At 40.2% G+C, this 13,886-nt stretch overlaps 1 protein-coding gene across 3 annotated transcripts in view; it reads left to right on the forward strand.

Moving 5' to 3' along the window:
- daam1a (dishevelled associated activator of morphogenesis 1a) overlaps positions 1 to 13,886 on the forward strand; it is an 88,759-nt gene that overhangs the window by 36,342 nt on the left and 38,531 nt on the right. For all 3 annotated transcript variants that reach the window (XM_055171803.2, XM_055171805.2, XM_055171804.2), the window contains exons 2-3: positions 8,802 to 9,035; positions 12,641 to 12,730. In XM_055171803.2, coding sequence (XP_055027778.2) covers positions 8,850 to 9,035; positions 12,641 to 12,730 — 276 coding nt within the window. In that variant the 5' untranslated portion in view covers positions 8,802 to 8,849. The remainder of the gene's footprint in view (positions 1 to 8,801; positions 9,036 to 12,640; positions 12,731 to 13,886) is intronic.

Below are 13,886 nucleotides of genomic sequence, written 5' to 3' on the forward strand. Positions count from 1 at the left end.
TCATACAGACTGAACATACAGAATTAAGTCTTCTTTAAATAGAGGGCATAAAACAGTCCAAAAAGCCTCCAAAGTCAGTCAGAACATCTCCAGGGCCATTTAGGAGACTTTCCTCAGCCAGTCCAAGCGGAGACTGTCTCTGGATCCTTCTGGTCTGCCTCTCTCACATCATCTCCGCTCTGGTTTGATAAACAGAGGAATATAAACACACACACATACATAAATAACATGTTTAATATAATAAAGTTTGACGGTGAAAGACTTTATTCTCTTAATAACGTTAATATTAGGCCAAATTTCCCTCAGACATCACACATAATTAAACACTATTGGGCGGTTTTCTCGGACAGGGCTTTTCACTGACTAAAATAACTTACTGACATCTCTTAACATATGAGTGCTATTGTTTTGTCTCAAAATGCACGCCAGTATTGTATTATATAAAGTTTGTTTGTAAAAATGTCCCAATTATAATAAAGACCGAGTTCTAAACTCTGTCCGGTAAACCAACCCTATATCAAGGCTATCTTAACTAAAATAGCTCCACTTTACTTCGGACACAACATAACACACTTCTAATATATCTTTACAAAAATATCATTACAAAAACGTCGAGTATTTGCGTCTTTGCCAATTAATATATTCTAAAATTAACATTTAATTACAAACACTTACCTGACGTGAACTTGAGGAAACGGCTGATTGTGTCCTTCCTTGTGTGAAACAGTAAGTGATTCCAGCTGTTGCGTGCGGATTGATCTCAAATGAAATGACCTGTGATCCAGATCCTTCCGAGTTATAACATTTTAAATTCAAAATACACAGACGCACGCGCATACATACATACATACACACGCGCGAGTACGCGCGCGCGCACACACGCACGCACACGGGTACACACACGGGTATATTTAGAAGTTTTAAGATTGTTATGATATTGGGACTATTTCTCCACTCGCACCTTCAGCTCTGAAGTTCAAATTCGCAGGCAGTACGCAGCCCAGTTATAACAAATGTGAAAGATATGAAATATCATTCAACAGCGATATCATTTAAGTGCAATCCTAAAATATGATTTAAAACATACCGGTAAACCTTTTATTATTGAGTATAAGAAATTAAAATGAATTAAATCGCATGTTTAAACGCCACAGAGATATCAGAGCCAGCAGTCGATTTCTGATGGGCTTGCCGAGGCGAGGCTGCGCTGGGCGGGGTGTGAGCGCTTAAGTGTCTGTGATTTTCTGGAGCTCTTCTCCGTCCGAAAGTGTCCGAGCACATTTTTAAATAGACGCTATCTTTATTAACCGACCGCATATTTAAACTTTAAGCACATACATTCACGCCTGAACAACTCTTAAAATTACATTTTGTTACCAAATAACAGTAATATTATGAGCATTTTGTTGTCAGGAAACATAGCTGTCATAAATCCACATATTGACCAGATTTGTCTTAATTAGTTCAGTCAACATAGCCATTCTGAATGTTGACTGAATTTGAAAATAACAATTCACTTAATGTTTTAAACACAGATTTATGTAAACTTAAAATAATATGTCTACTCAACTAAGCCCAAACAAGAAAATTGGTTTAACTTATATATTTTTGCCCTTCCAACATTTCATTAATTGGATTTTTTACAGTGTACAATGAAATAAACCCGGCTGTGAGAAAATTCCCAGCCTTACCCAGCTGCACATCTGTCCGCTTGGTTATCACGGCTAAATAGTTCAAGTGTGAGAGTCGGGATTCTCTTCCTTGTTGGAAAACGACAGAAGGTCGTGTTAGTGTGACCGTCCAGATGCAGCCATTTAGGGGCTCAAAAAGGGCGCAAAAATGTTTCCTTTGCATTTTTGCTATTATGTTGACTTTCCCTGTTTCCTTCCTTCCTTTTTTCTTTCTCTCTCGGCTGGAAGTGACTTGTCGCTTCTGTATTTTCATAGACATGAGCCTTATGAATCGCCGTATGTCTCTGGGTCCAGATCTTGGATGGCCAGCATCCTGCTTTGTGTTTTGACTGGATGAAGATGAATTACATTTACAGATATGTTGCCTGTCTGAACCCTTGTTTGAATCCACGTCTTCAATGAGAATTAAGGAGGATGGGTTTTTGTGTTTAAAGAGAGGAAAACAAAGACTAATGCATAAACATTCCTTGTGTTAATTTATACTACTGTATATGTTTATATAATTAAAAGATCTCTTAGATGACTTCAGTAGCTTTTAAATAGTTATTCAGGTTATAACTTTTTAGGTTATAAGAAAGGATTTTCTTTTTCCGGGTGGATCAACAAGACTATTGGCCTTCCTAGTTGTCAATCATTCTGGTGATATGTTTACGTAAGGCCGTTGTACGTGCTCGTCCCTAGGTTCGCTTTCTGCACATGCGTACTTTCAGGTATATATGTGTAGTGGGCTACGGTTTCAGCCATTCATTGAAGCTCGCGTTTTCACCGTGTTTTTTCAAAATGTCGGAGGGTCGGAAGAGAAAAGGTGTCTACGAATTGTATTACAAGAAAAGAAAGGCCTCTGAAGAAAGAAACAAGACCAGAGTGTTTTTGGGAGAATATTTTACATGCTGGCATGCGCTAAAAGCACAGGTTGGGCTTCCCACTGATGCCTCAGTTGCAAAGTTTCTACTCGACAGGTACATTTTGGCATGCTATTTGGAGAAATCCATTTAAAATCACTGCTAGTAAAAGTTGATGTAAGCTATGACTAGCGATGTTAGCCCTGGCACAAGTCACGAACCGCGCAGACACGGTAAACATCAATTGGGCATTGTTTAAATGCCACGGCCTACCTGAGCATTGTTTCTGACCATGTCCATCCCTTTATGACCACCATGTACTCATCCTCTGATGGCTACTTCCAGCAGGATAATGCACCATGTCACAAAGCTTGAATAATTTCAAATTGGCTTCTTGAACATGAGTTCACTGTACTAAAATGGCCCCCACAGTCACCAGATCTCAACCCAATAGAGCATCTTTGGGATGTGGTGGAACGGGATCTTCATGCCCTGGATGTGCATCCCACAAATCTCCATCAACTGCAAGATGCTATCCTATCAATATGGGCCAACATTTCTAAAGAATGCTTTTAGCACCTTGTTGAATCAATGCCACATAGAATTAAGGCAGTTTTGAAGGCGAAAGGGGGTCAAACACAGTATTAGTATGGTCTCATCTCATGAGCTATGCCAACAGCAGCAACTTGTAAACAAAGCGTGCACGAGAAGAACTAGGCTCGTGCATGCTCTTTCTAGTCCTGGACCTGACCTGTAGACCCGTTTGCAATTTGGTGTTGGGGGAATTTCTCACTTGAACTGAGTTAGTGGGTCCCTAGACATGATAAATCACTGAGGTGCTCGTCCGCCATAGTGCCACGAATTACGTAATGGTCATTTCAAATATGGCCGCCAATAGATGATGATGAAAATCCAACTTCTTTGTTTCTAAATGTTTATACACATGTAATACCTCTATTTTGACTAATTATGGTATGTAGAATTCATTTCTGATATTTCTGTGACCATATTGGGTGATTTTGACCCCCAAAGGGCATGGCCAAAGTCGTTTTCCCACTCAAGTACATGTGAAATAACTTAAATGTACAGTCTGTCCCTATACTGTGTGTTTGTATGACACTATACAGAGTTCACAGAAAAAAGGAAGACAAGGTTTAACTTAGTATTAATGAGAAAATAAAGTGTGGCACATGCTCAATGTTAAAAAGAGTTAAAATAAACACAATTAGGAGCAAAAAAAAACTTCAGTGCAGAATTTATTTTAAATTCTATTTTTGTATTTGCGAATGGAGTGTTGCACTGTGAGTGATATTGTGGAATTTGCATTGAGCCTGTGGGAAGAAGGAGAGGTGCTTACAAGTACCTTCCAAACCCGTGATATGAAACAACTGATCCTTAATCACTATGGAGAATTGGTCACATTCGCTCCCAACAGTAGGATGAATTAATCTGATATTTTTTTCTCATCTGACATTAACGCTACTGATTTGGCCATCAAGCTCAAGAATCAGGACATAATGAGAGAGGCAGGCACCAAGTTGAGAGAAGTGCTCCTGGACGTTGATTTTGGTCTGCAAGACAGCTTCTGTGACAGTACTGACTTGAAAACATCATGGGAGACAACAATGATGCCAGCGCCTCTTCTTACGTTCTTAGCAGCTCTGTTCAAGGTCCCCAAGCACAAGCTCTTTAGAAGCAGTGCTAGAGACCTAGAGGACCTTCTCCAGCCTCTACAGGATGAGGAAAATCAGTCAGAAGCAAAGGAACTGCTATCGCAGCAGCCATATTCCACAGAGGGAGATGATAATAGACAGTCCACACAGGGGGAGGATAAGGGCAGCCAGCTAGCAGAGGAACCGCCACAGCAGCAACAGCCCACACATGTAGAAGAACCTCCACTAAGAGAACAGTCTCTACTAGAAGAAGAGGGGAAATGGGTGAGAGATCACAAGAGTACACAACTACACTGTCTCTTCCAAATGCTTGTGTATAACATTCACAATGGAGTAAAGCGAACACCTTTGCATATTATGCTTGGCCATGCCATTTATGCAAGAGATCACAGCAAGAGCCTTCTCACAACTTTGAACAGGATTGGTTCATGTTCAAGCTACCAGCCAATCAGATCTTCTCGCTAGCTATGCTGTGAAATGCTCAGAAGATGGAGACACACCCATACCAAGTACTTTTACAAGGGAGGATTATACTATGGCAGGCATGGACAACTCCGATTATGCTGATAAATCATCACTGTCTGGTACCAAGGGTTCACACTATGTAGCATTAGTACTGTTCCAAGACACCACAGTTAACAGACCCCTTCATAAGCCTCCAGTGTCAAGCACAGGATTAAGCCATTCTGATCCAATCTTGCGGACAAAGTTGCCATGCTAAGAGGTTCCTTACCATGCCAAGCCAGTGGTTCGACCTGCCCTGCCACCAGATATGCTCTTGCATCCTGAAAACAAGCAAGCAACATTACTTGATGTTGCAACTGCCAAAAGTGTATCTGGAAAGCGAGAATTCTTGATCAGTCTGATCCGCTGTGGTGCATCAGCAGGAGACCCTCTGATATGGGCAGCTGTGCACACACTTGTCTCATCTGCTGTGGTGCCGATGATGCGTGTTGGCTTTCTCCCTGTCATACCAAGACCCATTACTGAGCGTGCAACCGTCAGACATTGCCTCACCAACTTCCAGAGTGTTCACAGACAATTGAATCAGGCATCAACAGCTATTTGGTGTAATGAAAGCGTTTTTGCTCTGGGTAATATTTACCTACATGAGACAGAACAGTTCAAGGATCTGTTCCTCTGCATGGGCCCTTTTCATTGGACGCGTGTTCTACTCAGATGCCAGGGAAAACTGCTTCGTGGTTCTGGCCTGGATGATGCATTGGTGGAGTGTGAAGTGCTTGGACCTGGCGTGATAGAGTCGGTGTTAAATGGTAGTCATTATGTCCGGGCTCTCACTGGGATGCTGATTGTGGAGAATGTGATCAGGTCACTCCAGTGGGAGATATTCTGGCATCACAAGGACAAAGCAGAATATCCCAACCCTATATCACGACATTGCGTGACTATTTCACGCATGGACCAGCGTGACAATGTCACGCTTTGCCGCGTTTGAGCGTGTGCATGTCACGCTTTCTGTTTGTGTCGCTGTCACGTATTGGTTACTCAACTTTTTTGTCCTATTTTCAAACCATTGTCGCTTCGGTTTAGGGTTAGATTTGGTGCTTGTGTTATATGTCACTTTAAGTATTTGTCACTTTAAGTATTGGTTTATAAAATAAAAAGATACAATACTTATTCTTTTATATTTTCTAAACGTTAACCAATTGTCACCTGACGTTGGGGTTAGAGTTTGTTTAGGTAAGGGTGTCATTTTATGTAAATCTAACCCTAAACCGAAGCGACAACGGCAAGAAACTAGGACAAAAAAGTTGAGCAACCAATACGCGACAGCGACACAAACAGAAAGCGCGACATGCCCACGCTCAAACGCGGCAAAGCGTGACATTGTCACGCTGGTCCATGCGTGAAATAGTCACGCAATTTCGTGATACTGGGTTGAATATCCAGTGCTAGCACAGGTAGAGGCACTGCACACTACATTGACTGCAAATCAACGTTGCCCAGAGCAGTTTGAGGCCTCTGGGTTGAGTGCAGAAGCTAAATCAGGACTTTCTGGAGTTTGAGGAGGAGTGTGAAGCGAAGTCAGAGCTCTGCCAATTCTTTTGAGTTTGGCTGGAATTGGTGGCCGTAATTAAAAATGCTGTAGTCTCTGAAAAAAAGAAGGAAACTGGAACCTACACGTGGCTACTATAGAGGATTCTATGCCTATCTTTGCAGAATGTGACTGCATAAACTACCTTCGTCATGGTTCATGGTATCTTGAACAAATCAAGGTGCTAGAGTTCACACATCCTGAGCTCTACCGGCGCTTCTCTATAGGGCATTGGGTTGTGCAGGATCGCCCTGGCTGGTTCTGTGCTGTGGGAGGTGACATGAAAAAATTATGTTGAAATTGACATTTGAATGACAAGATGATCCTTAATGTTAAAAACAATATTAGCAATGAATGCTAAATGTCAGATTTAGTAGAATTAGGCTTATTGCATCAGGTTTTTATTCCTAATAATGGCCGAGTTATGGCCAAGGTCTTCAGAATAGGAAAATGACCTTGACTATGACCTTTTAAGGTAAAAAATCACTCAATATGGTCACAACAATATCAGAAATGAATTCCACATACCACCACAAGTCCAAATGGAGGTATTATATGTGCATACACATTCAGAAACAAAGAAGTTGGACCCCCATCATCATCCATCGGCGGCCACACTGGACATGACCACCACATAATTCGTGGCACCATGGCGGACGAGCACCTCAGTGATTTTTCATGTCTAGGGACCCACTAACTGAGTGCAAGTGAGAAATTCCCCCAACACCAAATTGCGAACAGGTCTACAGGCCAGGTACTGGATTATTCGTGCACACGTTTAAAAGGCGTTCCCTTTCGGGAGCAGGTAGAGTGATGCGGAATTAAAAAAAATTCAAAAATTCGGGAAAATCTTCCGCTATTCCTTTTAAGTAATTTTCAAAAGCCTTGACCTAGTTTAAATAACTTTAAATAACTCTTTCCCTGGTTCTGCAAACTAAAGTTCTGAAGTAGCACAACATGCTGGCAAACGTCACTGGATATCAGTGGATTCGGTTTTTAACCATTGCTTCCTCAGATATGCCGCTGTTTGACTAAAGACAAACATTCAAATGTCAAACCGCACAGACTCGGCATCTGTATTTAGATCTGATATTAAAAATCTGCCCGTCAGGGTCACGGACTCCAAGTAGACTTTACACAAACACACGTACTGTAAACTCCCGACTATTCCTCAAGCCATTGAAGCTTTTTACGTTGGTTCCTTGTATTCTTAAAGGAAAACATCTGGTCACTGAGCTTTTGGGTCTGGCCATAAATTTTAAGTGGGGTTTGTGTTTGACTTCTGGGTCGTGATGGCCTTCTGTGCTGAAGCCCAGGCTGGTGTTCTCATTAAAACTGGAGGACTGTAGGTATAAATGGAGCAGAATGGATTCGGAGTATTAGATAGATTTGGGCACAGTGACTTTCTTTGTTATTCCTAGTGTGGAAAAAGTGGTTGAACATGGTTTAATCTCTTGTAAGGCTGGGCCTAGTTTGAATGTATGAGGTATTGAGATTGAGCACTAGAGACAGAAATCTGTATGTGTGACTATTGAAATCTGGGACACAGTTATACTGTACGATGACATGCCATCTGAAACCCATGTACGGGTAGGTTGTGAATGCGCTTGCAGGAGAATGTAGCCTAGGATATGCATTGCATTTTGTCGCAATGTGCATGCATCGAACGTAGATGCATATAAGTAGGAGTCAAAAAACTATACTTTGCACGGCTGTGTGTTCGACCGTGCCTACATTAAAAAACTTGGGTATTTAGCAGACCCTCTATTAATTTATTAATTTACACAAGAATTATGTGCCCACATCTGAAGTATGCATCGTCTCACAAACCACATATCAAACTCTCTTATTAGATTTAATTGTTTTGTTTTATCACTTTTAATTGTGATTGCTTTACCCACAATTTAAATCCACTTTGAAAAGCAGTTCACTTTCTTTTTGCGGAGATTGTCATGTGAAAGCACCTAATAGTGTTGTGTGAAAGCTTTAATAGATGTTTTATCAGTTTACATTACACTCTGCATGTTGATTCTTGTGGCTGTGTGTTGATGGTTTACGGTGTGTTGAGGATTTTGAGATCATACAGATAGCGGGTTATGAGGGTTATGAGATCATACAGCTCAGGCTTAGGAGTCTGATTATGTTTGGTAAAAAAGTCACTTTGCCCACATTAAGGATTGGATTGCATGAAACTGGAAACACAGACAGTAAATACAGTTTTTCCATTGTTTTAGTGAAGACCTTCAATTATTGTGAACACATGTCAAAGCCTTGATTGTGATTTATGTCAGGAAGATTTTATACAAAGACATATCTTTGCAAATGCTAAAGGTTACAGTAAGGCAACCTGTTAACTTGATACCATATAGCCCCAGGTGATGGGACGCTCATTTAAATGCTGTTCTGTTTTCCAGTGTGCTGTGAATCCCAACAATCTGATTTATGTCATGGGATGAAATAATTCCAATGTCTTTCCTATATTTGTAAGTCTTGCATAAAATCAAATGGCTTATTTCTGTCTGTGTTTGATCTCTCGCAGGGGGTCGTAGCTGAAGCGAGATACATTTGATTGGCTGGGCCTCAGGCCATGATGGCTCCACGTAAGCGAGGAGGGCGGGGCCTGTCCTTCCTCTGCTGCTGTTGGAAAAAGAGTGACCATCCCGAGATCACCTACCGCCTTCGTCATGACAGCAACTTCACGCTGCAGACCATGGAGCCCACCCTGCCCATGCCTCCCATTGAGGAGCTGGACGCCATGTTCACTGAGCTGGTGGTATGTATCACATCTTTTTCATACTTTTTGTTACCTTACTGTGTCTAGTAGACAAAAGAATGGGTGGATGGATATGCGGATAGCAGGGGAGAGGAGTATGGATGGATAAATAGTTAGATAATAGGATGGATAGACCAATAGATGAAAGGAGGAAGTGTTAATGGGGTATATAATGGATAAATAAAGGAATGTGTGGGTGGATAGTGGGGATGGATGCTGATTAAATAAAATGATGAAGGGATGGATAAAGGGAGAGATGGGTAGATTGAGAGATGGAGGGATGAATGGATAGTGGGATGGATGATTGATAAATTAAGAGGTGGGTGGGTGGATAGATGGATGGTAGGATGGATAATTGGATGGATAAACTGGATGGATGGGTGGGTGGTTGGATGGATGGATGGATGGATAAATAGATGGATAGATAAATGGATGGATAAACAGTGAATGGATATGTGGATAGCGGGGAGAGGAGGATGGATGGATAGACGCTTAGATAGTAGGATGGATGGATGGATAGAGCAATAGATGAAAGGAGGAAGGGTTAGTGGTATGCATGATGGATAAATATAGGGTGGATGGATAGTGGGATGGATGATTGATAAATAAAGAGATGGGTGGATAGATGGATGGTGGGATGTATGGATAGATAGTTAGATGGATAGATAGTGGTTGGATATGTGGGTAGCGGGGAGAGGAGGATGGATAAATGGTTAGATAGTGGGATGGATAGAGCAATAGATGAAAGAAGGAATGATTAGCGGGATGTATGATGGATAAATATAGGAATGGGTGGATGGATAGATGTTGAATAAATAAAATGATGAAGGGATGGATAGAGGGAGAGATTGGTGGATATAGAGATGGTGGGATGAATGGATAATGGGATAGTGAGATGGCTGATGAATAAATGGAAAGATGGATGGCTGGCTGGGTAGATGGATGGATGAATAGTGGGATGGATGATTGATAAATAAATAAAGAGATTGGTGGATAGATGGTGGTATGTATGTATGTATGTATGTATGGATGGATGTATGTATGTATGGATGGATGGATGTATGGATGGATGATGGATAATGGGATGGATTATGTATAAACAGGATGGGTGGATGCATGCATAGATAAATGGATCATAGATAAATAAATGGATATATCGTGGATGGATATGTAGATAGCGGGAGAGGAGGATGGATGGATGGATGGATGGATAGATGGTTAGATAGTGGGATGGATAGAGTAATAGGTGAAAGGAGGAAGGGTTATGATGGATAGATGTAGGAATGGGTGGGGGGATGGATAGTGGAATAGATTTTGAATAAATAAAAGTATGAAGGGATGAGTAGAGGGAGAGATGAGTGGATAGAGAGATGGAGGGATGAATAGATAGTGGGATAGTGAGATGGCTGATAAATAAATGGGATGTATATGTGGATAGCGAGAAGAGGAGGATGGATGGATAGATGGTTAGACAGTGGGATAATAGATAGATGGATGGATGGATAGAGAAATAGATGAAAGAAGGAAGGGGTAGTGGGATGTATGATGGATAAATATAGGAATGGGTGGATGGATAGATGTTGAATAAATAAAAGGATGAAGGGATGAGTAGAGGGAGAGATTGGGGGATAGAGAGATGGAGGGATATGGGATGGCTGATAAATAAATGGATATATGGATGGATAATGGGATGGATGATGGATAAACAGGATGGATGGATTGATAAGTAAAGGGATAAATAGATGGAAAAATAGGGGGGAATGGATGAATGAAAGGATAGATGGAGTAATGGATGGTTGATTATAGAAACCTTATGTAAAACAAAACTTGACAAACTTTATGTCAACGTAAACGTTAGTAGGAATATAATGTTTAATTATAAATCATCCAGAGAGTTTTTAGATGTAATTGTTTTGGATCGAAGAGCACTTACTGTTTCCTTGTCGTCTAATGTTCTTTAGTTTGTTATATTCTTTTATAAGGCTTTCTGTCAGGGCCTGATGGATCTTTGGTAAAGAGCCATTTTAAAGTGAAATCTGCTCTTTGCTTTTGTCAAACATTTCCTTGGCAGGCACAACGAAACGATGACTCATTAAAGCAGCGAGGAGCTTGTCTTCATATCCCATAATGTATTTTCAACATAGTGTTTTTGCTAAACCAGAACATACAGAGCTCATCAGCGCTCTTGCCCACATAGCAAGACGCAACCAAAAATCACAAACGGAGTCCATTCATTCGCAATAATCCCATCAGAACATTTTGGAAACCAACCCATTCTTCATCCTTAGAGCTACGCACTACCATTTCTCCATTTGTGGAGTCCATCAATGCTTGTCTTGGTCTCTGTAATATGTGAAAGCCAAGCGTTCCATGCTAATGGTCCATTAAAGGGGATGTTAGACAATGCATGTCCCCTCATTAGCTCTGCAGACTCCATCGAGCAGGAGAACGTCTGTATGCCTCATGCCCGCCAGCGCGTGACCAACTGGCTTTTGGCACAGATGGTCTCATGGATGAGTCGAATGAGACAGACTCGATGGAGGCCTGTTTCCTGCTGAGCCTTTGAACACTTGAATGTACCACAACTAAGGCGTCAGTCAGTGTCATTTTTACTTGTTACAGGAACATTCTTTTGATTTGGTGTTGTTTAAAAGCGAGAAAGCTGTTATCCTCATGTTGTTTGTTAGTCAGACAACGCTTTACTCTTATCCCCCTTTTTTATAAGAAGCTGAGAGGCTTTTACAGTTCGAGCAAATGCTAACTTTAAATCCTGTTTAGGGTTTTAACCCTAATGTCATTTACAACAAGTACCCAGCCACAAGCGTTCAATGTGACAAAAGCTTTACTTACAATTGTATCATATGCTCACCCTCATGATGGTCCAAATCCATATCTATAAGAGAGACATTTGTACCGCATGTTCTGCTTTTGCAAAAGACGTGGACATGCAGGTTCAAGTTTTTCCACATACAGTAATATACAGAGAAGTCGATGGAAGAACGATCTGGAGAAGACCAGATTTTGAAATTGGCTGTGATCTCCTCTCTCTGGAATCTTGTCTAAAATATATGTGTACTTAGGAGTTGGATTATACTATTTCCCTGTATTTTTCACCCATTTTATTCTCATTATTTCCGTATGCAGCCAGTTAAAGCGGTCTCGGGACCTGCTCATTGTACGTGTCTCTCACATGATGTTAATTAACTTGCGCCCGAACATCTGGATCGTATTCGACCCGCTCAGACCAGAAATGCATCATGGGAATGCAGGTTGCAGGAGAGCGTGGGCATTAATTGACGGTTTACATGACTAACTCTTTCTTTGCCGTGAGGAAACAAGGAGCCTCACTCCGAGAGAATTGGGGAAATTAACCCCTGTTTCAGGGTCGGTGATAACCGGTGCTGATCTTTCAGGTTGGCCTTATGGGGATCTGATATCTGTGCCACTGTATAAATCATAAGACCTTGCTTAAAAGTAAAAACAAGCAAAACCAAATATATAAAAAAACAATATAATTGCATACATCTGAATATATCAACATAGGCTACAATTTATGTCTAAAAATGAAAGTGTTTTGTAATATGTTTCCATGTGTACTTCTACAGGATGAGCTGGACCTCACAGAGAAACATAGAGAAGCCATGTTTGCCCTTCCCGCAGAGAAGAAATGGCAAATTTACTGTAGCAAGAAAAAGGTAAGGCCTGCCATTTATAGTCAACTGTACAGTGGTGGAGCTAACAGTAACATACAGTCTGAGAAAACTTGTAAAAAAGCTTTTATTGTAATTTTTCCTAATTTAAGGAATTTGAGTAAACAATTAAGTGAACTAATATACGTAAACTTCACAAACTATCAATTGTTGGGTTGTCCCTTGCGTTTAAGCATGCCTAGACCACAAAACCAGTAATAAGGGTCAATTTTTTTAAATTGAGATGTATACATCATCTGAATGCTAAATATAGCTATAAGCTTTCTATTGTTTGTGGTTTGTTAGGATAGGACAATATTTGGACGATATACAATACGTGTAAATCTAGAATCTGAAAGGTGCAAAAAAAAAGAAATATTAAGAAAATTGCCTTTTAAAGTTCAAATATCCAAATATTGTCCTTAGCAACACTATTACTTTTTATCATATATAATTTTTGATATTTATGGTAGGAAATGTACAAAATATCTTCATGGAACATAATCTTTACTTAATATCCTTATGATTTTTGGTATAAAAATTAATAATTTTGACCCGTACAATGTATTATTGGCTATTGCTACAGATATACCTGTGCAACTTATGACTGTTTTTTTAATGCAGGGGTCACATTTGAGATTCATCCAAAAAACATCAGTGAAAGCAATAAAGTCTATTGTACATAGGAACAGTGTTGGGGGTAACACATGCTTTTATCCAAATCGTATATGTGTTCCTGGGATTGAACCCATTTGTAATGGTAATGCAAAGCATTACACTACCAGTTGAGCTATAAAGACAACTTTTACAAATTTTCTTACATTTGTTTACTTTATGATCTTGAAGTAGTGAAGATGTAACCCAAAAGAATGAAATCTTATATATTTATTCATTTCAAGTCAGAACCTCTTTTTGTTGTACATTTTTTAAAATGTTTTGTTTCTTTCCAATGGCCGGTTGCGTCATCAATACATTACAATAGCCATAAAGTTTAATGGGGCGTACACACCAAATGCGAATTCAACGATTTGCGCAAGTAGATTACATACAAAATCAATGCAATGAAGCGAATAGACATGAACTTCCAATTCATCTTTGTGAAAATATTTATCTTGAGCGGAAACATTCACATGACACAAAGTTAAAAACTGCGAGTAATCTC

This window comes from Misgurnus anguillicaudatus, chromosome 7, assembly GCF_027580225.2.
Source record: "Misgurnus anguillicaudatus chromosome 7, ASM2758022v2, whole genome shotgun sequence".
NCBI lineage: Eukaryota > Metazoa > Chordata > Actinopteri > Cypriniformes > Cobitidae > Misgurnus > Misgurnus anguillicaudatus.